General features: G+C 32.7%; 5 protein-coding genes and 1 long non-coding RNA gene across 6 annotated transcripts; 3 read left to right on the top strand and 3 right to left on the bottom strand.

Annotated features, from left to right (window-relative positions):
• Positions 1-249: 249 nt before the first annotated feature.
• On the bottom strand, positions 250-1,631 carry LOC108476923 (uncharacterized). Its single transcript, XM_053023352.1, has 3 exons — positions 1,295-1,631; positions 823-904; positions 250-612 (listed from the first exon to the last, which is right to left on the bottom strand). The coding sequence occupies exons 1-3, from the start codon at positions 1,346-1,348 to the stop codon at positions 428-430; spliced, it is 321 nt and encodes a 106-aa protein (XP_052879312.1). The 5' UTR covers positions 1,349-1,631; the 3' UTR covers positions 250-427.
• A 756-nt stretch (positions 1,632-2,387) lies between these two features.
• On the bottom strand, positions 2,388-3,860 carry LOC108478246 (uncharacterized). The gene is made up of 2 exons (XM_017780684.2): positions 3,617-3,860; positions 2,388-3,291 (listed from the first exon to the last, which is right to left on the bottom strand). Exon 2 carries the CDS (start codon positions 3,277-3,279, stop codon positions 2,587-2,589), a length of 693 nt encoding a protein of 230 aa, XP_017636173.2. The 5' UTR covers positions 3,280-3,291; positions 3,617-3,860; the 3' UTR covers positions 2,388-2,586.
• Positions 3,861-5,528: 1,668 nt separating this feature from the next.
• LOC108477439 (uncharacterized) lies at positions 5,529-8,458 on the top strand. Its single transcript, XM_017779983.2, has one exon. The coding sequence runs from the start codon at positions 5,840-5,842 to the stop codon at positions 8,096-8,098; it is 2,259 nt and encodes a 752-aa protein (XP_017635472.1). The 5' UTR covers positions 5,529-5,839; the 3' UTR covers positions 8,099-8,458.
• A 553-nt stretch (positions 8,459-9,011) lies between these two features.
• Positions 9,012-12,937, top strand: LOC108476942 (vacuolar-processing enzyme-like). The gene is made up of 9 exons (XM_017779322.2): positions 9,012-9,491; positions 9,608-9,772; positions 10,854-11,010; positions 11,108-11,193; positions 11,323-11,522; positions 11,660-11,708; positions 11,814-12,026; positions 12,139-12,342; positions 12,427-12,937. Exons 1-9 carry the CDS (start codon positions 9,276-9,278, stop codon positions 12,610-12,612), a joined length of 1,476 nt encoding a protein of 491 aa, XP_017634811.1. The 5' UTR covers positions 9,012-9,275; the 3' UTR covers positions 12,613-12,937.
• Positions 12,938-15,547: 2,610 nt separating this feature from the next.
• On the bottom strand, positions 15,548-16,601 carry LOC108478653 (auxin-responsive protein SAUR36-like). Its single transcript, XM_017781126.2, has one exon. It carries the CDS (start codon positions 16,177-16,179, stop codon positions 15,685-15,687), a length of 495 nt encoding a protein of 164 aa, XP_017636615.1. The 5' UTR covers positions 16,180-16,601; the 3' UTR covers positions 15,548-15,684.
• A 1,617-nt stretch (positions 16,602-18,218) lies between these two features.
• Positions 18,219-19,228, top strand: LOC128285643 (uncharacterized). The gene is made up of 2 exons (XR_008276160.1): positions 18,219-18,632; positions 18,711-19,228. It is a non-coding gene; the product is annotated as an uncharacterized LOC128285643 (long non-coding RNA).
• The last annotated feature ends 4,669 nt before the right edge of the window (positions 19,229-23,897 follow it).

Raw genomic sequence — 23,897 nt, forward strand, 5'->3', positions numbered from 1 at the left:
AAACAAAACAAAGCAAATGTTATGTTTTTACATTTTCACTAAAGTTAAAAAAAAAAATAAATAAATCAAGAAGGCAGATGCCAATCGTATAAACCTGGATGGATGTCAAACATAAACATGGACGGGATTGTTTTTATAGGATGGTAGACCTTAATGACGTGTCTTCACCAAACAATTGCTCAATCTTCAATTCTACAATCTCAAGCAACCACGGGATAGCTTTTATCGTATGTTATAGATGTTATACAGTTTTCATCAAAGATAATAATGAATATTTATAATATGATTAAAAATGGAATAAGTTTCCAAGGAATTACAGAATGTTATTCGTACAAACAATGCACAGTTTCCAATCAAATTACAATAATATTAAAGAATTCCTTCCTTTTTTTCTTCTTATTTTATTTTTTCCTTGGTAATGCTTAGCTCAATCAGCTAATGCTATCTGTTTACAGAAACAAATTAGGCCCAAACACTTGAAGACTCCAAGTAGTTGCCAATACTTTCTCTTTTCGGTCTTAGAAAATTCATTTTTCAGTTTCCAACGAAACCCTAAATCTGCCTTTACAACCACTTGTTTATTGCTTACATCCACTATGTACTCTCTCAGCCCTGCAAGTTGAACAACAATTTCCTTTATTCTGAACGTTCCTATCTGTTCCAAACCAATTTATCCACAATTTATGAGTTGATGAAATCTTCCCAAGAACTCACATTAGCTTTTGAATTTAGAAATGGAGTTTAGCTTTGAAGATTTTTAGACTGGACAATTTAAAGAGATTAGTTTGCTATGATATGAGGTTTACCCATCAAAGTTCCTACCAGTCATTTTAGAAGTAACTTTAGAGACTTTCTCTCTGCATTGAGCGCACCCCATGTTTGCACTCATCACTATAACCTGAAACTGGAGTTTAAGCAATGTGATTTCTAAATTAGTGAATTAAACTCTAAAACAGCAATACTTGCATGTGTGCAATTCACACTGCTGCTGAGATTGCAGAAGCTTGAAGTTACCCTTTTTTTTTCATGTTCATGATGGAACTGTTAGAGGGTCTTTGATAATAAAAAAAATTCAATATAGAAACATCATATAATCGTGAAGGAAGAACCAAAAGAAGTTCAAGAAATCTGCAGATACTGACCACTCAAGAAAACCAAAAAGTTGTATAACACCAAAGGTGTTCCTAAAAGTAGAGAAACAAGCCAATGATGCAGAACCAAGAAGCTAAACCTTGGACAATGATGATAAATGGAAACAAACTTTGATGTAAAGAAAAGAACCCAGAAAACATACCGAAGGGAGCGCCAGATCCTCGAAATGCAAGAGAGTTTTTGTATTCGATGCCATATGCAATAATTAAATCAAGTCTCTGTTCTGCTTCTTCAAACGGATGATGAACTCTCTCTCTTTCTCTCAACCTGGTTTTTTGCAAAATTTATGAAATCTATTAAGCTTCAAAAAATCAACTCCTTCACAAGAAGAAACCGTTGTATCTAACATTATAAAAAGAAAAAAAAAAGTGAAGTTGCTATTAAGAAAATCAGTTCATCTTCAGTTCCGTCAGCATTAGGATTACAGATAATATTTCCTAGAAGTTAACCACCTAACATTCTACTAAATTTCTTGGCAGGACCATACCTTGATAAGATTTGGCATGTTATGTCCACCAAAACCATCCATTGTTTATGACCTTCATGTTCTGTACATATATACAATCATGGTTGATGTTAATTGATTTGTTTTTCTGTCACAGATTAAGAGTTAAACTCAAAACCATATTATATAAAGTTGTTGACATAATCCAACAGTGAAAAAGCTATAATGGGTAATGGACCAAATGATATTTTAATATGTTGGACGGTACAGAACAAGATTACGGTGGGGGAATTCGAAAAGTTTCCTTGACGACTTTGTCTTTAGCTTTGCACCATAAAAACAGGGGAGATGGGGACCAAGGCCTATCTCTCAATTTAAATATATTTAGACTTGAATCTTTATTATAGGACCTAGTCATGTTGATAGAGCTTGTTCAACAAACTTTGGGTTATAATTTTGCAAAATACATCTTTAAAAGTGTGTTGGAATTTGCACATGCTTCATCTAAACAAAGTAAAAAAAGAGAAATATATATTATCAGGAGCTCAGATTTCATGCATCTTGATGGATGGCATCATGCATGCACAAAGTTCATACGTAATTTCTTGAATTCAAAAACAAAACCTCAATAAGAATATAGCTTTCAAAGCTATTCTCATTGGTTTGCGCAGGTAAGGATTGTATCAAAGATTAATCTATTGATTGAAGTAACAAGTCTAACAAATGATACCATCCACAGTATACAGACATGGAAGTAAATATCAAACAACTGGAGTTGGGAGGATGGAAATTGATGAAGAAATGTTCACTTTCATTCATAAGCATCAAACGTAGCTCTTACAAAATATATTGTGAAATTAAATATGGAGTAAAGTTATATGCTACTCTAACAAATATCAAAAGGCCAGTTAGACCCCAATTTCAAATGACTCTACAATTTGAACATTTAGAAAGATGGAACTGCTGAGCTTTAACTTCTGCAAGGTCATTCACCTCCTGGAAAACCTTGTGTCCTTCACAGTCCTATTTGTTTTGTTCTTCTCGATTAACAATGCTCTTTCCCTCTCCTTCTCCCGCCTCTCCCTCTTCAAACGTTCTTCCCGCAACTCTTCTATAGTCTTCTTCCCAGTTTTCCTTCCCTCATCCTTCCGCACTCTATCTGACCCATCATTGCTACTCCCCTCTTCAACATCCGCATTCCGCCTCTCCAGGTACCATGGCAACTTTACTCCCTTTCCAGCAATCCCATAACCCAATCGATATTTCTCGTCCTCAGGTGCCACAACCTTGGGTGCTGCCTCCTCTTTCTTCAATTTCTTCCTCTTGAACCCATCTTTCTCGGCAGTCTCTTCCTTCCCTGAACTTTTGATGGGATCAAAAATCTTAATCCCTTCAAAGAGATTAATGTGACCAGATTTGGGTTCCGGTTCAACAGCCTCTTCAGGCTCAGTAGCAGCAGCAGCGGGCTCTGAACTTCCAGGTTTATTTAATGGAGCCAAGCCACGAGCAGCCCGAAGCTGCTCAAGACGGAACTCGGCATCCCTTTTCCTTACTTGTTCACGTTTTAGCTGCTCTTCTTTGGCAGCAGCTTCTTCATCTTTCCGGACTTTCTCTCTGTTCTCGTAGTTATAAACATTCCAACGTTTTTGGGGCAAAATATTTAACCCTCCATGACCTCCCATGGCGACTCAATTCTAAAATTCAATGGAAAATCATCAGGCTTATATTGTAGTCGGGTATTAGAAAATTGGAATTTGGGGTAAACACAAAACTATTGTCGAATGTAGACCTAATTCGGAAATTGAACATAGGATTAAAATTACTAAACAAGAAAACAAAAGGAAAATTAATGAGAACTACAATTTCAGTTCGAATGCAATTGGGATTATGAAATAACTGAATTCCAATACCAAGAGAAATCAAACTGTAGATAAGGGGTTCAATTAACTTATTGGGGCTACAGTTATTACCAAAATTGAATGCCTAGATCCAAGAATAAGATAAAAAGAGTGTGCTTACCTTTTCTGCAACTTAAACCTAATTGAAACAGAGGCCTCCTTGCTTTGCGATTTCAATCGAAACAGAGGAACCCAATTCACAACAAAATAAAAAGAAAATTAAGAAAGGTAGAACAAAACAAAACAGAATTTATTGTAGAGGGGTAAATTGGGCAACTGATGTGAATCGCCTCCTCTATTAATGAGGCCTGGGCTGCCTTCGCTAATGTTGGGGTTGGGTTAGGTTCGATAGATTAAGTCTATTTGATATGATATATTATGTTTATTCATAATAAATAGGTTTTTTTTTTATAAAATGACTCAAAATTTTTTATTATTTATAAAAATGACCTATCTTTTCAATTAAGTACTTAAATGACATGAAATGAATAGAAAAAATGAGTAATGTCAATGTATTTAACATCATTACCCAGTCATGTCAGCCAATGATTGGCCTAATTGTTTAAAAAAATTTCTTTTTTGTGATGCCAATATATTTAACGTCACCAATATAAATATCCCCTCCCATACTTGTATAACCTGTATTTGGTGGGGAGAAAATAAATTTTGATGTGGTTCCAATTTATTTGATGTCACCACTTTTGTTTTTTTATGTCAAGTCTTTTTTTATTTATTTTAGTTTTAAATTTCTTTTTATTTGGTGGTGTCATAGAAAATGGCCTTATCATTTTTTTTTTGCCTTCACTTTTTTAAGTGTTTTAGGGTTTTTAAGTTAATATTTTATATTGATAAAATAAAATGATATATTTCTCTCAAAACAAGTTTCAGGATATGTTAGATGTGGCTCAAAATTTATCATTTCCAATATTAAATTGAGTTATGAAGTAACTTTTATTTATTGTCTGCATAAGTATTAATTTAAAATTTATAATACTCTTAACACACAAAAATAATAAATTAATCCAAATTTATTCTCTAATTTTTTTTTCAAAAGTATGATGTAATAGGCTTGAAGAACAATGTAAAGAAAAGTCCAAATACAAAGACCAAAAGAAAAAACCTAACAACCTAACAACACAATTCCACTTTTCGGCCGGGCCCGGACGAGCGATGGACTGGTCTGTTACTGAGTAAAGCTTGACGAACACAATCCAAACGGCGTGATTTGCCGCGTTTTGACGAATAAAAGAAGGCGGCCAAACCAAATAATTTGCCTTTTCAGAAAGAAGATTAAAGCATAAATTAGTTTGAAAGTAGTGATAATTAGATAAATTAATCAGCCGACATGAGATCATCAGCCATTTATATAATAATTCCCTTAGTGCACAAATTACGAGAATTTCTCTAAACTTCAAACATTTTACATTTTTCCTATCAAATTAAATTGATATTAAAAAATAAAGAATATAGTTTTTGGTTCAAAATGGATGAATTAAATTTCACTATTATTCATGTATAAAGTTTGAATTTGTATTAATTAATTTAATTACATTTTTATTGCCGATTTAACGTTATACTGTTTGAATATAAAATGAAATGTTAATAATTGATTTAGGTAATTAGAATATCATTAAAGTAGGTAATTACTTTATTACATCCAAATCAATTTAAGTTCCATTTTAATATAAATGAGAAATGGTATTACAAATATACAAAGGTGATATATAAAAAAATTGTTTACAAATTTTATATTCTTTATATTTTTAGAATTTAAATTCTTATATTTTTATTTAAAATTTGAAATAAATAAAAAATTTGTGAAGATTTAACAAAAAATTTCACTGATTCAATGGGTTGAACAATAATAGAAGTATGATTGTCATAATTATAATTTTAAATGAAAGTCATAATTATTATTTTAATTTATAAAATAAAATAATTCTGAATAATACATGTAATAATTCTAAATTCATTGGAATGTTGTGGATGTATCAAAATTGAATCACATTCATATAATTATAAAATTATATTATTTATTTAAATTGAGATAGATTAATACCAAATTCATTGGATTAATAGATTGTTTATACTTGACCATGTCCATGATTCATGATCCTAGACTGGTTTTGCGGAAAACCCAATTGTACCCTTGGCACCGTTAACTAAAATAGTATAAATTATGACTAATCAGTGTACCAAAATAGTAATTCAAGTTAAATATAAAGACAGACACCGTTGACTGTTGGAACCGCATACCCCTCCTTTTCGGGACTCGAGAAAATCAATGACAGAGGGTTAACTAAGAATCTGCATCCAGGAGAAATATATACAAACAAAGACGAAGATGGGCAAGCTTGGGTGCGGCATCGATGGGGTCCTGAATGAAGCCAAATTCAGTGAACCACTGCCATGGATTGGTGTCTACATAGCGGCAGCATCTCTTGCCTGTGCGCTTGCTATGGCCGCAGATGTTATCCATGGCTTCCGCCATTCGAAACTATGGTTCCCTTGCAAATTCTCCACCATCAATGCCACCTCCTTGACTATAATAGCCGTCGCTGTCAAACTATCAGTGGATTTGAACACTCCCATGCCTCGTGGCCAAGATCAGCTTGCAAAACTAAGCAGCGCCGCCTTGATCTGTACGGTAATGGGTAACTCTATGCCTTCTTTAGGAACCATGGAGAATAAAGAAATATTGAGCAACGTTGTAGCTTTGGGGATACTTGTTATTACTGTTGTCGTCAATATCTGTATTCAACTTGGTACCGGTGTAATCTATGTGTTCGTTTTGGAACATGCTATCATAATGTTTCTCATGCTTGTTTTATTACTTGTTTTCAGCTTTTCAGCTTTGACTGTTCCAACTATTAAGCGTTATTTAGAACTTAAATACAAAAAGAAGTATGAAATGGCTCAAAAAGAATGCTCAATGGCAAAAGAAAGTGGCCAGCCATTAGTAGATAAACTTAGAGAAGCTCTAATGAAATATTGGATGATGGCTCATACCTGTAGTCCCCAATTTGTTATGGGAAGATCAGTTACATGTACTGCCTCAGGTGCCTTATGTCTCTTGAGTGCTGCAACATTAGCTGAAGCCATGGTTCGATTTTATGTGATGCGTGGGTCATTTGAGTTCTGCAAAGGGGATTCTGATTATAAATGGTCAATCAATTTAGTGCTACTTACACAGGCTGTTGCTGTTGGAATGGGTACAATTGCCCCTGCAATGAGATGGTTTCTTGCTATCAATTTCAGGTGTCCAACAAGAGGCAGGAAGAAGGGTTGCAACAGCGACTACAAGCTAGAAGAGTACTGGATTAAGGCATTAGTGGAGATGAAAGAGTGCCCGTTGAGCAACATACCAATACATCATCCGCGATGCAGGAGAATTCTCCACGATGCAAAGATCAAACTTCTCAATGTATGTATTGGAATTCAGGCTGGAATTGTGTTCATGAGCAAAGTGATTCGTTTTGTCTCGGTTTACTTTATGGGTACGATTTTGTTATGCTATGACCATGGTAGAGATTGGCTGATGAAATTCGCACCTAACAACAGCATTAGAAATGACTCAGGTCCAGAGTCACCCCCAAACTACAAGCAGGATCTCAGCCGTTTTGTTTTGCATCTTGAAGGTGAAGATGCACTGGTTGACCTAATGATGAAGGAAAACCGAGATGCCACCGATTACTGGTGGCGGAAAGCAAAGAAGAGACAGCCAAAACATCTCATGGAACTTTTGGAACTATCAAGACCTTCTGAGGGATTCAAGGGACTTACAGAATTTGACAGTTTCAAAGTACCCCCTCTAGATACTGAAGAAGCTCCAAATTGTTGGTCTCTTTCTTTGGTGACACTGACAAGCATCGCGTTTGCAGTTCCAAACATCGATGGCTACTCAATCAAACATCTTATAACTGGAGTAAATGAAGGCTTGGTGTATGTCAGAAGCATAGAGCACATGCACGGGAAGCTGGTAAACAACGGGAAGGCTGCAGATATTGTCTGGCTATCTGTTGAGCTATATCATAGGTGGCTAAATGTGGACCTTCGTAAACTGTCCCTCCAAGGAAAAAGCACAAAGGAAATACTAGAAGTACTTTCTGATTCAGCAAAGAACATATTCATGGAATTTAAGAAGAACAATGTGAATATGTGTCTAATGGATAGCCCTTCAAAGTGGCCTATCAAGGTATTGGCTGCTAATTCCATGTACAGGATAAGCCAATCCCTTTTGCTAGACTACAAAGACAAAAATTACGAGACAAGTGAAAGACTATTCGAAGCGATAAGTGTCATGGTTTCTGATATATTGGCCGCTTGTCTCACCAACTTACAATGTTTCATTTCAATCAAGTGTTCGACCAGCGCCATAGAAGAGAGAGAAGAGAGTGTGAGACATGCAGCTCATGTTCTGGGGAAAACTGAAAAGGTTCTGAAACTCCTCCATCAAAAATCACTTCCCGGCTTAACTCCGGATCAAATGGCAGTCATGGACGAGTGGCGATCATTGTACAAGCTGAACAGCTATTTGTGTGACACACCACATTCTGAGTTATCTTCCCCCACTCCCCGTGAAGTGTACCTAATTATTGACTAAATGTTGGGAAACCAGACCCAGGAGTTAGATTATGTCTAATTTTGTGATGCGGAATAGTCCATGTCTTTGTCAATGGCTAGTCTCAATGTACATTATAGGTTCGTGACCAAGAACAGGAAACTCCATCCTTTGGTTTTCGTGGAAACTCAAGTTTTCCTTCATTTGTTGTATTAATATCCTTTTAGAACAGGAATCCCATCGTTGTTGGTCCAGCACTTCCTGGTTACCTCGTTTACGGGGTCTGCTGTTACATTCAATAGAACAGTATGTGATTCAGCATTTAGATTAAATTTAAAATGTGATACGGAATAGTCCTGAATTTACCACGTAAGATTGAATACAAATATTTTTGTTTTTGAAGCAGAGCTTTTTGGTATTTTTGTTCTTTTACAAAAAGAGGATTGGCAGTCCCATGGAACGCTAGGTAACCGTCATAGGCTCTAACCAACTGAGCACTCCCGCAAGTGACGGCTGAAAGTTGTTTTACGTTATTTGTTCTATTACCTGAATCAATTTTGTTTAATTAATTTTTGTTGCATTTCGGCCTCCGACAAGTGACAACACCCTTATTTGTCAAGCAAGCACCAATAATGATTAATACAGACTAATAAAGACAAGCTTCTTTTATTCCATTTTCCTCAGATCACCCACCTTTTTAGCCCTCTAAAACTTCCTTCTAGGCAAGACTAAAAAAATCTGGCAGCATATACATTTGTCAAATCATAGATCAGGGAAACTGATACACAAATCTTAACAGACAAGACTGTTACCTACGGAATTTGTGGGACAACTTTTGAACAGCATTGCTTCCTATCGATAACCATACCCAACCTAGCTTAAAAGCCTTAAACCTCTCCAATAGTCTTTGCTTTTAGTTGTCCCTTCATTCATTCTGTTAGATTTATAAGCAACTAAAGCCCAGAAGAAACACCAACTAAAAAATATATACAGACAAAGGGATTGCCATGAGTTTAAAGAAGAGGAGTTTTGGACCCACAATTCTGAAACTATTCCCACACGTGTCAACCTGTTCTTTTGCATGGCATCTCACACACTTTAACCCACCTCCATCTTTAATACTCTCTCTCTCCCAATTATCGTTTCGCTTCAAAGTTTCCTTATTCTCTTGTTGTGGCTGGCTTTCCTGAACCAGTTCCGTTTTATATTAAAGCACCCCATGGCAAAACAAGGTTATGTTTTCCACAACAACCCGGCTTTGCTTTTCCTTCTATTGTTGCTTTTTGAAGCAGCTAATGGTGGAAAAGCCACCCGGTTGAACCACTGGGAGTCTGGAATAATCCGACTGCCTTCAGAAAAAGATGATCAGCAACTCGGAACCAGATGGGCTGTTCTCGTGGCTGGTTCATCTGGCTATGGAAATTACAGGCATCAGGTAATAAAAACCATTTATCAACAACTATAATCCCAGTCTTTGCTTAGCTACCATTAGTTTATAATACTGGTTTGCTTACATGGGAAAACACCTGTTCATTTGGGGTGCAAGTGCAGGCAGATGTATGCCACGCTTATCAACTGTTAAGGAAAGGAGGATTGAAGGAAGAGAACATTATTGTGTTTATGTACGATGACATAGCCATGAATGAGCTGAATCCGAGGCCAGGAATCATCATCAACCATCCCCAAGGGGATGATGTTTATGCCGGCGTACCTAAGGTGATAATTCTCCTTCCACTCAACATGTAATAAATGGGTGGCAACTTGGTCACTGCCCCACCCACTTAATTTTGAGTTCTTAGATTTCGTCAAGTGTACTTGCTTTTTTTTTTAAGGTTTAATTACTTACTTAGGTTAGGATTTAGAAAGTTTATAGTATAAAATAAGATTAATATCTAAGAAGGGAACAGGCAGATAATGTTTGTACAATAATAATAAATCTGATATATAATAATATATGGGTTACAGATTTGTTTAACAAAAACAAACCGGTCAAGGTTATAAAAATTGTTTAATCATGATTTGTGGTGTTGGTGAGTTGTTGGTTGCGTTTTATGTTGTTCAACATTGATTTGATAGTGATGGGAAACTTGATTTTTATAAAATGGGCCGACCCTTTTGTCATTATCGTTGCTCTGGAAGTATAATTGTAGATTAATAGATGTAATCCTATGACTTAAATTTATAATCTAAGGATTAAGTCTTAGCTCGATTAGTATAAGTACTATTGTCAATGCAGAAGGATTTAAATTTGGGGGCGCTAAAGCGCATCATTTTCTTATTTATAGGTTAATGAGAGGCTAGAGTAATTTTAAGTATTGTGTCAAAAATAACAAATATGATTAGAACAAATCTATAATGAGATTATTAAAAAAAAATTATAATCCGATATTCAACATAAAGTGATGACTTGCTAATCTTACCCTCTCACAAGTGGTTGCATAAAAAGAATTTCTTAAAAAAAAAAAAGAGCTAATTTATTGTCAAATGAACACTGAAAGAAGACATTTCAACCAAAGTAGGTATGAAAATTTGAGGCTTAAGTTTGCTATTTGTTAATGTATTAAACATAGGAAAAACATATGGGCATAAAAATTTAATTGGGAAGCCTGCTAATAATGCCTTCTAAATTACTTTGTAGATTCTCATATGTTGTCCTGTCTGTTTTATATTTATTTTTATTTTTTTTCCTTGCGAGGCATGCAATGCTAACTTAAGGAGGGAAGTGAGCTTAACTCACTTGAATTTGCTGTAATATAACCATAATGATCAATACTGATGGGACTGTATTTAATGGTAGGATTACACGGGTGAGCATGTTACTGCTGCAAATTTGTATGCAGTGCTTCTTGGTAACAGAAGTGCATTGAGTGGAGGAAGTGGAAAGGTTGTTGATAGCAAACCCGATGACAGAATATTCCTTTACTACTCCGATCATGGAGGCCCCGGAGTTCTCGGTACGTTGAAGACTTTTGTTAGGCTTCTTTCAGTGTGAAATCTTAAAATTAAGAAAGTATGCTTATGGTCTTTACTGATTTGAAATTTTGATTCTAGGGATGCCAAATTTGCCATTTCTGTATGCTATGGATTTTCTTGATGTCTTGAAGAAAAAACATGCTGCTGGGAGCTACAGAGAGATGGTAACAGATATTCAAGTTTCAAAATTACTCATCCTCTGCACTTCCATGAATGGCATAATATATTTTTCCTCTCTTATATGATTGAAAATACTTGTATGATCTTTTACATTCCATTTCTGATGCCACCAGGTTATATATGTAGAAGCTTGTGAGAGTGGCAGTATCTTTGAAGGCATAATGCCAGAAGATCTCAACATTTATGTAACAACAGCGTCAAATGCGCAAGAGAGTAGTTGGGGTACGTATTGTCCTGGGATGGAGCCTTCTCCACCTCCGGAGTTCATCACTTGTTTAGGAGATTTGTATAGTGTGGCTTGGATGGAGGACAGGTATATGCAGTTAATTCTCCTTTGAAACTCCCTTAAGACCATAAATCAGCTCGAATAACAGCTATCACTAACACAAGTCCAGTCTCAATTCCGAGTATTTTGGTTCATTAGCTTATTTATATGCTCATGATCTGCAGTGAAACTCACAATCTGAAGAGAGAAACCATAGAGCAACAGTATAAAACAGTAAGCGCATGCAACAAATTTTCTGCGAACATTTGTTGTTGTATTTTGGACTTATGGTCGGCTTTACTCTTCAAATGGCAATGCTAATGTATTTCCACTAAGCAGGTAAGGGAACGAACTTCCAATTTCAACTCATACACATCCGGTGGGTCCCATGTGATGGAATACGGTAGCAGAAGCATTAAAGCTGAAAAGCTTTATTTGTATCAAGGTTTTGATCCTGCTTCCGTAAACTTTCCTCCAGATGAATTTAGCCATGACGTGCAAATGGAAGCTGTTAACCAGAGAGATGCAGATATTCTCTTTTTATGGCATATGGTGAGCTTGAGCTCTATTCTTTTCATTTCCCCTTCCCCGTATCTTATTTAAATTCTTTAAATTACAAGAGAAAAAAACGATATCGATGTCAGTCATTTCATTTGTTATACAGTACAAAAATTCGGAAGATGGATCGAAGAAGAAAGAAATACTGAAACAGATTTCTGAGACTATGAGGCATAGAACCCACTTGGATGGCAGCATTGACTTGATTGGAACAGTGTTGTATGGACCAGCAAAAGGCTCTGTCATCCTCAATACCATCAGGGAACCTAGTTTGCCCCTTGTTGATGACTGGCAGTGCTTGAAATCCATGGTATTTATTATATCTTTTCCTCTCAAAATTTTAACTAGTTTTCTTCATTGTTTGATCAAGTTGTAAACCAAATCTTGAATCCAGGTTCGCTTGTTCGAAACACACTGCGGGTCACTAACTCAGTACGGAATGAAACACATGCGTGCATTTGCAAACATTTGCAACAGTGATGTTTCCCAATCCTCAATGGAGGAAGCTTGTGTTGCAGCATGCAGCAGCAGCCATGATCCAACACAATGGCATCCTTCAAATCATGGGTATAGCGCTTGATTGAGGAATCCATGTGCCCAAGGCCATTCACTACCATTAAATCTGAATCGTTTTCAAAGTTAGTGTAGTATGTTAGGTTTTTCTGCTAGATGCATTTTCATCCCACATATACATACATGGGTTGTAGACACATACATATTAAATAGCTTAAGGTAAACAGAGATATGTTGTTATCTTAATAGAGGATTAATATTACAGGTACACCAAATACAAAATAATAGTTGTTTGAAGGCATAGTCTTATGCTAAGATCTATAGAGGAGCTATTGAAGTTTGTAATTTATATTTTGGTCCTCTACTATAAAATAAATACCTATGATTGGAAATTGTACTGTTGTAGTCTTTGTGCCTCCGTTTCTTTGATTGTTGACCTATATATACATAGGCATGTTCTTCCCCACTAGCAAATGATTTTTTTCAACTTATTATTGAGAATCAAATTATTTTTAGAGAAATAATAAAATATACCAACATATGTTCCAAAAACCTTTTATTTATTTCATTAATTAAATAACTTGCAATCATATTAAATATTGATTTAAAAGAGAAGAATGGCATCAAAGGACAAAGTCCGACTCCGAATATAATTTTCCAAAGATACCAATCTATTTAATTAGGAATGACAGGTTAAATGGTCTGCAACTTGGATTTTTGGGATTCTCTTTCGAGATTTTTGACCCAGTAATTTTTTCCAAAAAAAAGTTAGAAAAAAGAAGAAAACTAGGTTTATAATCAAACCTGATAAAACTCCCACAAGAACCTAATTATTAAGAAAATCTGGATCTGTCGGATCGGTTCCTAATTATTTTTATGGAAACAGGCCGAACTCCCATCATTGTGTTGCTCTTGTTGTACATACTAGTCTAACAATTATTCCTTTTTTGCTGTTTAGTTCAGCAAAGTCAAGCTTGCACATGGGTGTTGGGTTTTCGACGTGACGAAGTAAAAACTTGTTGTACTGTATGGTGTTAGGTTTTATAAAATTAAAAAGAATGCTTTTTATGGAACATATAGTCGTGGCTGAGGAGATTCTCATGTATCTCAACTAATTAATGAAGTATTGAAAATGTCGGAACAAGGTTCAATGAGAAAAGCAAAAGATAAGGTTAAAAAAGGAAAACGTATTGTTTTTTTTTTTTTGCATGAATAAATTAGTAAGATACGTATTTTGATAAAATAAAATAGTAAGATACGTATGGATTTTTAGTAACCATTTATATTTAATGATGTAAAATTATATTTAAATAAGTTTAGTAATTATCAAAATTATGGATGGTTTCGTTTTAAGTTTGTATAAATGTTGAAAATATTCATGTTCATGAATGTTGTTTACATCTATAACTATAGTTAGAACTGTTCATGAGCCGGAAAATGTCCGTCTGAAAAGTAAGAGGATTTAAGTAAAATATAGGTCTGAAAAATAAGTCTAGACAAAAAAATAATGCCTGTTTAAAAAATAGGTCGAGTCTCGAGTAAGCATTTTTTATTCAGGCCCGGCTCAACCCGAATTCACAAAAAGACAAAAAAATCTACTATTTTTTTGTTATTTTCTTATTTTCTCCCTATTTTACTACCATTTTACTATTACCTTACTACTATTTTGTTGTTATTGTTTAGATATTGTATAACACTTGTTTGATTATTAATTTTGTTATTATTTTAGAGATATTTGTTTGTTAAATTGCATCTATCTTAATGTTATTTAAGTATACATATTTTTAAAATTTATTTTCAATTTGTTGAGAAATATTTATTTTAATATTTTTAGTATTTTGATATATTATATATTTATATTTAAAATTATATAAAAATTAATATGGGTGAAATTTGGATCTAAGTTTTAACATTTTTATCCCTGTTGGGCTTAGACAAAATTTTAGGCCTATTTTTCGAACCAGGCCTTAACCTAACAAATGAGCCTAAATTTTTTGTTGAACTCAACCTAGCCCATAAACACCTACTACGGCTTGTTTTACCTATTTTTTTATTCATAATTTCTTCAATGTAATACTATCAAATTATATATTTATAAATAAATATAACATATTCACATATTAATGATTTTGTATATATTATATATAATAAAATTGTAAAATATATATAGAATATTTGTAAGTAGCAAAATAGTAATTTTAAAAGTTGGGTGGGATGGAGCAAAACAAGCATTTAAAACAGTTCCTCACTCCACTTTAGATATGTACACGGATCGGCCCCTCTCGCTAAAAAAATTTGTTTTACTGTTTAAAAATTAATAAAATAATTTTTATTATCTAAATTTGAATTTGGGTGGAGTCAATCAGATATACAAAAATTTTTATTTAAGTGCGACCTAAATTGAGTCGATTAGATTATTCAACTTTTAAATAGGTCTACTCTATTGTAAGCATTAGGGGCGAAGTCAAAAAAAATTTTGAGAGGCTGGATGGAATTTTAATTTTTTATAGTTTATATCTTTATAATTTGTAAATGATTAAATCGAATTTTTATAATTTTAGGAGGCCAAAGTATAATTTTACCTTTACCAATTTAAAATTTTTAAAAAATTTTAAAGGTCTAAAATGTAATTTTGCATTTTAGGGGGAACCGGGGCCCATGCCAGCCCCCCTGGCTTCGCCCCTGGTGAGCATTCATATTTTTTACAAAAAAAAAATTCTCTCCATTCAAAATAAATTGAAATCGATGGAGCGACTTAAATTTTGTTATTCTTAATCAAAATGTAATTTAATGAATATAGTATAAACAATTATCATCTTATAATGTAATTGTAAAAGAAAATTATTTATTATAGATAAAATTTTATGTTAGCACTTTATTAATATTTATATAATAAATATTTAATTTAAAAACTAATTATATTACCTAATTTAAAGGGAACTCAAACTAAAAGAGGAAATAAATAAAGAAAAGGGGACCCTAACATGGAATAAGTCAATAAATTAATGCTTATCCATTCTTTCAATATTTAAACTTTTCTTTTAGTTGTAAAAAAACATTAACACCTTCCTGTATTTACAAAAAAAAAAAAACAAAGCGAAATCAATTTTTTACCCGCCATTAAAGTTAGGGGGACATATCAATAAAAATAATGACGATGTTGTTTCCGTCGACAATGATCCCAATCGGCAATTCTCATCTTAACCTTCTCGAACTCCGAAATCCCACATGGTAACGTGATCCCACCCGATTGGTTGAACCCGTAAACCAGCTCCGCTTCCTTCAACAGCTCCCCAAATAGCGGGTGATTGAAATAAATCACAGGCACTACCACCCTCCTCATGTTACCGTCTGATTCCCCCACGTACACTGCAAGGTGCCCCTTCGGCACTCCTACCCGCTTCACTCGCTTTTCACCCAGTTGAATGTAACCCGGATCCGAGTCCGAATTACACAGCCTTTTGGTTCCCCGTCGAAGAAACGTCGCGAAAGAGCAGAGTCTTGATAAAGGGTTGTAACTTCGAGTCGGATGCCTCAAGAAACAATTCCGATAGTTTCTTCTTCTAGGTGGGATTATCCATTTGAACACCTTCACTAGCTTGCGCCCAAGCTTGAACCCTCTAATTTTCTTCATAATCTTTACGTCAAAGAAAGAAAATTAATCAAATGGGTAATGCAAGAATCTAAATCTGAGAAATGGGTTATTTTCGGATTTGCTAATGATGTTCGTTTTCAGACATGGGTCTCAGACTCTCATAACGATGCTTCTTATTCCGTCCTTTTTTTCTTTTTCCTCCGTTTTGAAGGAATAAATGGTGACTTTGGTGGTTTTGGGGCAGTAGCAGCGATGCTTTGGTTCGAGTATTCAAGCATGAGAAGAAGAGATTAAGGGTTCGTTTATTTTGAGAAGATTGAGAGATGCTTATATAGAAGATTTTTTTTCCAAGGTTGTCAGATTTAATTTTACTATGATGTAAGAAAAGAATAGAGATGCCGAAAAGATGTGTAATGGTCAGCACTCAGCACAAGGCACGCTGTAATTACTTGGAAGAGCGGGACAAAAAAGGATTTTTCTTTTCTTGTTTTGACATGTTACCATGTTTGTTAGTATTGCATATAATTACTTAAAAAAGGATATTAAGAATTGAGTAATAAAGATAATAAGTATTATATGACAAAATATATCTTAATTCCAATACGGTAAATTTTAAAATAGTCAGATTATATTTTAGTAATTTATGTTTGAAATATTATATTTTAGTTATTTATATTATTGTTTTGTTACGAAGTAATCACTCTACCACTAAACTTTATTACCTCCCTAGCGGCAGTGGCAGTCCAAATGAGTTTTAAATGTCAACTTAGATGTCCAATTGTTTAGATGAAAATAGGTTTTTAATTAAATAAATTTAATTTGGATTGTCACGTAGGGTATCAAAGTTAGCATTTAGAATCCATTTAGACTGTTATGTAAGACCGCTGTTAGGGAGGTAACGGAGCTTAATGGTAGAGTAACCACTTCGTAATAAAACGATAACATAAGTGACTAAAACATAACATTTCAAATATAAATGACTAAAATATAATTTAAGACAAATAAAAGTGACTCTTTTATAATTTACCCTTTCAATATCAATCATTTAAACATAACATGGGTTTTCAAATTAGGCATATGCAATCGATGTCCAAGTATTTCTTACTTTCTATTAAATATTTATTTTAATTTGGGTTTCATTAATAAAGTCATAATTTTTTATCCAAATTTTCCTAATTTATCTTATAGTAAAATCAATAATAACAAGTTCATCAGTATTACTGAGACATATTCTAACTAACCAGTCAATTATTATATAAAAAGAATCATGATTTTTAAAATAACAAATATCATTTTATTTACATGTAAAAATATATTAAAGGAATTAAAAATTCCAATTAAAGGTTATGTCAAAGGGGGGGATAAAGCGTGGGGGGAGTGAACCATAACTTGTAATTTCATTGAATTTGATTGTGTGATGGATGGAATTTTTATTGTATTTCTTAAATAGAATATTAATAAGTTTAAGTAGTCGGCACAATAAATTGAATTTTATATTCAAAGTCAATATTAAAATCATAATTTGAGTTAAATATTTCTCAAGCTAATTGAGACAAATACATGAGCTTTTATTTAAGAAAATAAAATCATACAAATTTGATGAAGATTTTGGTTTTGATATGCTAACAAGAAAATGTTTTAATTTTACAACCAAATTAGAAAATGATCATTTATATTTCAAAGTAAGTGTGATACTACTAACCTTATTTTTAAAGATTTACAATTACAAATATAAATTTGTACAACTATAATCAAAAGTAATTAATACATCACATAAATTTTTTTTGAAAAGTTGCAATTACAAGACACTAAACTCTGGTGCTTCTTTCATTTTGGGTGGAAGGTTAACAAATGCATGCAGCTTCGAGAGTTCGTTCGGAAGCAGTTTCGTACGATGATGGACTTAATTTCACATTAATATGCATTAATAAAATTACAATTATATTTAAACTTAAATTAAAATAAATCTGTACATAACATTAATAAATAATTACTATAAACTATTTATAGCTCTAACATAGTTAATTTTAAATTAAAATTTAATAAATACTAATTATTTCTAGGCAATGAATGGACAGTTTCGCAGTTTCATTTGAGCTAGTTTCCACTAGTACTTTATCTGGCATGGACATAGATCCTTCTACTTCCATGTAATAGAACAGTACGATTAATTAATGTTATGCCTGACAGTTGGATTGGATTTTTGGTGTTTCGGAAAATCAGGCGGTACCTCGAATAGGGGTGTGAATACCACCAATAGAATTATACGTGTCAATTTTGATGTTGGTTTTTATAGGGGTTGGTGTGGCGAATGCTGGGGTTGTCATCCAAGATTGGTGCGGCGAGTGTTGGTGCGGCGAGTGATGGGGTAGCTGTGGTGGCCAGTTTTTAGAAATCACATGTCCCGACTCTACTTGAGGCCGAGGCTTGGGCTTGTCTTGAAGCAATTCGGTTTGCAAAGGAGATAGGTTTTCAGAGGGTTGAATTCGAAGGTAATTCTCTGTTTGTAATTACAAATATGAAGTCTACCATCACTGATAGATCTAACATCAACATGTTAATTTGGGAAGTCAAATTGTTAGTCACCGAGTTTCTAGGATATTCATCACCTTGGGAACAAAGTTGCTCACTTTATGACAAAGGAAGGCTTTCACCGACAGTGATTCTTGGTGGGTTTAGGATGGTCCCGTCACCATTCACATGTGGTGCATGCGGAGTTGTTACATGTTGGACAGGTGATTTCTCCACAATCATGATGGTGGAGGGGACTAATACTTCAGACCTGGGCAATTGGCAACGGTGTGACTAGGAGCCAAGGTTGGTATTTTGGTGGATGAGTTGTTGAGTTTGGGTGGGCTGTTGCTAGAGACATGGATCTCTATCTAGTCTGTTGTCGAGAGGGACGATAGGATTTTTCTTCCTCTGGAGCTAGGAAATTCAACGATTTCTTTGAATTTTCAAGATTGAGGCTCTATAGAGGTGGCTAAATTTTTCTTTCATTTTTATTTTGATTGTGAGTAAGGGGTAATAGCTGTTATCTTTTTCTTGTTTCAGACTTTTTTTAATTTTTTTAATTACAATTTATCTATATCTTTTATGTGATAACATTTTCAATCATATATAAACCCAGTTTTATTAAAAAGGAAAACAAATAGTTCACACATCAATTCTTTAAACTGGTTTAAGGAAAACAATTAAAATAAAAATACTAAGATATTATATAATAGTTTCTTATATTTTGATTTTCTTTCTTTCTTTTTATTGGAAGTCTTTTTATCACATTGAATGTATGAGAATAGTGGATTACACGCAAATAGTTAAGAGGAACCTTGGACGCCCATCTCTCAAGAGAACCATACATTTGTCCTAATTTGATTGAAGCTCCCCGACCAAATCGTTCCATGTTTGGATTACTTTGTTAATATTTGACTGTGATTGATTCAAAGTCTAAAACAGAAAGTTTTGGTCTCGTAAATTAACATCGACCACGTGATGTCTAATTAATCATCCATACGAGTATTTGGCATGTAATTTTTTTATAATTTTATTATAGAATAAAATTTAATTTAATACGTGTTTTGACATTTTGAAATTTTGTGTAATTATATATATAATTTTTATTTGAGTTCAATTTTCACAAAAATATATAAATACTTATGACCATTTAATATGAAAATAAGTGGATTATATTATTTTATAAATGTAAATAATTAAATTAAAATTAAAATTTCATGACATAGATATTGAATTAAATTTGTTACGTAATTTTCATACTTATATTATAGTAGTCTTATGAAGAGTGTTATTACTTTTCTTATTCCTAGTAAGGTCCAGCAAAAGAACAAATAGTGATTCTATTGCATTTCCGACCATAATGAAATTATATCATGAGAATAATTTTTTGGTAATTTTGAATTATTATTATTATTTTATCTACAAAAGCATAAATACGCATTATGCAAAGTGAAATGCCAAAAATTTGCTACCAAAGCCAGGAAAATACAAATGAAAGAGAAAACAGAAAGACATGAAAGGCGTGAAATCGGGCCTTTGTAGTGTCATTTTTGGTACAACTCACTAATGGCCATGGCAGCGTGTAATTACTAAATTTCATTAGTGCTAAAAAATGACAAAAACAAAATATCTGGATGGAATAAGTTTCTGATTAATTTACCAGATTTTATTTTGTTAGCCGACGAAATTTGAGTAGGATCCCATGAGAAAACAATACACAAAAATGGGCAAGGGAATCAATCTCTTGACTTGCCCTTGGGTTTTGCCACCATCAAAAATGTCGATTAGGTATAGAATACGACCATTTTGGACTATATCTACAAACAGATCAAAAGTTACACAATTGCCAAATCCTTTAAATCCCTATATTTAATTATACTTTAATGTGTAATTATCTTAGTTTTTGAATTTCAAAAACATGATTAACGACTAAAATTAAAATAAGATGAAATAGAAAACAGTATAAAATTTTTCAAATCTGTATAGCACATAATTACAAAATAAATAAATAAAAACAGCATGAACATGGTGACGAAAAGGTAACCTATTCTTTTATTGTATGAAACAATGATGGAACATGAATTTTGTCTGCTCTCTTACATTAAACTACTTCAATTGCGAAGCTTAAAGGCGACATATTACTTGTACAAATTGCATACACGGGTGGACAAAAGGGTATGTCCCGGTTTGCCAGTTTGTGGGGTTTTTTTAAGATAAATAACCTAAAAAAAATTAAAATATTATGACAATACTCAAGTATTAAATTATTTAGAAAAATAATTTAGTTTTTACCCTATTAATGGGTGTCTTCACTTCCAACAGCGTATTACCCCAAAAAATAACTCATTCATTATTTTATTATTACAAAAATGATAGGATAAAAAAAAATTGTGGCGGCACCCGTATAAATTTTTATATTTTCATGCATATTTTCATAGTTGATGAAAAAAATAAAATATTTTTATTATTTCTGGTGCTGCCTCTTTTAATGGAGGCACCAAATTAAATTAAAAATTATTTTCAAGTGACGCCTTCTTCTATGGAGTGATCAATATCTATAAAAAATATAAAAAAAATTTCCCCATATGACTCTAGTACTAGATTATTTTAAAAAATAAATTAAAATATTATTAAAAATCATCCGATTATTTTTATAATTATAAAACAATGATTGGGTTACTTTTTGTGCTGCCGTGATAAGTGGAGGCACCCCTTAAACCTGTAGAAATTAGATAATTTTTCTAAATAATCAACTACTAGAGTCATTTTCATAATATTTTAATTTTTTTTGGGTTATTTCTCTAAAAAAACCCCAGTTTGTTGCCCTTCGTACAAGGACCTTAACATTTCCTGCGATTAATTTTTCGAGCCACATATTGCTAAATATTTTATTATAAGAATTGGTTCAAAATAGGGTGAAAATATATGGGGAGTATATTTCCTATAAGGGTTGGATTAAATCATTATTATTTTAAATGAATTAATTTATTTTATATATTATTAAAAAATTTAAATGATAGAAGATCTAAAATAATAGAAAGAAAGTATAGACAATGAAGAGAATGGAAGTAGAAAATGAATCTTTGAATCTGAAATTGATATCTATCTTCTATGCTGATACAAGCAAGAATATATACACGTGAAAGGTGAGATAATTGAAGCTAACAACTCCAACTGCATTACAGCTGGACTAACAATGTAATGTACCAAATTTTTCAATTAATTGGTGTCGGAAGCAAATGATTCGAGATCACTAAATCTGATTAGTAAGTTTAGAAATTTTAACAAATAATAATTATAGGCCAAGCGCGAACTTAAAAGAATTATTTTTAATTAGTGAATTTTGCGATTTTAAAAGAATTAATCAGGTAAATTTGGTTGAAAACGAGGTATCGAGACCTCGGATTTATAAAATGAGCCATAAATATTTTTATAATATTTATGGAGTGTTATTAAGTTAATATTAAAGTTTCGTTAGAAAATTTTAACGTTTGGTTAGTCAATTAATTAAAAGGATTAAATTGAAAATAGTGCAAAATTTATTAAATTGTGATTAAATAGTTTAAGTGATTAAAAAGGAGGGATTTAAAAGGTAATTGGACCCAAATTGTATGGGCTGGACGGTTGGGCAAGAAAATCAGCAAAAAAGACAAGGAGAAACAAGGGCAAAATGGGAAATTTTGCAAATTAAACATATAAAACAAGACAAATTTGAAAAATCTAGAGATATCATCATTTTTCTTCAGCAAAAACGCCATGGGAGGTCTGAAAGCTACTGGTTTTTCATACTTTGACATATGTGAGTTCAATTATTACCCTTTTCTTTGAGATTTTTATGTTTTTGTGACTTTTACAATTAGGTCCAAGTGTTTAATTCATTAGTTTTTGATTTTATGAACAAAATTAAAAGCTATCATTGAGAAGTGTTAGCTGTTTATGATGAAATAAAATGAATTTGAAGCTTTGATTTTGTTGTTTGATGATTTTATCAAGTAATTTCAATAGAAATTGATTTTAGGACCTACTTGTGAAAAAGTTGTGAATTAAGGTTTAGTGTTAAAATTCTGATTTTGAACTAAAACAATATTGGACAGCAGAAGTAGACTAACTTTGAAAAATCACCATAAATTTTAGAAATCGAATTAGAAGATGAATAAAATATGAAATTAAAGCTTATTGAGTCTAGTTTTTCATAGAAGAAACAGTGTAAGCAATGGATTTGTAAATTATGAGATATAATGAATTTTGTGAGACAAGGTTAGAATGAATTCGGGTTCCCCTGTTTTGACTTTGGAAAATCACCAAAAATTGGAGAAAATTAATTAGAGTCTAAAATTTATATCCTTAGAATCCTTAATGAGTCTATTTTCAATAGAAATCAATGGGAACATTATCCGAGTTTTGTACTGTGATATAATTAATTTTTAGTGAAGAGAGGTCAGAACTGTTGGATAGTGAAACAGGGGAAACTTAAATGAATAAACTGTACTAATTGGCTAAACCAAAAAATTCTTAAAATTTTATGGTGGAATTATATGTGAGTCTAGTTTTAGGGAAAATTTACGGATCTTAATTTTGAGCTCTGTAGCTCGAATTATAAATACTTGAGTGATTATGACTCGTGTGAACAGATTGATGTGAGCATTAATAAATAAATTGTAAAATCGTACTTACAAGAATGTTATATACATTAAGGATGTGGAATGGAGAGGAGGAGGAGGAAAAATATATATGAATATTCAGTTAGCATAGCTAATTTGCATGTTTTAAGCTCATGGACTAAATTGAATAAACGTAAAACTTTAGGGGGTAATTTTGTAAAAATGTCAAAATGACTAAATTGAAGGGAATAAGTTGTTTTATTATCTAAATTAATAAATTGAATGAAATTATCAATTTAAGATTGGGTGAAATTTGGGAAAATGGTAAATTACCAATATGCCCCTAAATCTTGGTATTTCTGCAATTTAGTCAGGTAGGTTCGGATACCCTGAATGAGCATGTAAATATGAAAATTTAAGTATTGTATCGTATTTTATATGATATTTTGAATTGAATATATGAAAATGATGTTACATGAAACATGAAAATGAATACTAAATAATATAAATTAATTGAATTTATTCTGAAAATTTCGGTAATACCTCGTATCCTATCCCGGATCTCAGGTACGGGTATGGGGTATTACATTTTTAATAATACAGAGACAAAATTGTTTTATTTAATAGTAGAGTGATCAATTT

The sequence above is a fragment of the Gossypium arboreum genome, chromosome 12, assembly GCF_025698485.1.
Source record: "Gossypium arboreum isolate Shixiya-1 chromosome 12, ASM2569848v2, whole genome shotgun sequence".
Lineage (NCBI taxonomy): Eukaryota > Viridiplantae > Streptophyta > Magnoliopsida > Malvales > Malvaceae > Gossypium > Gossypium arboreum.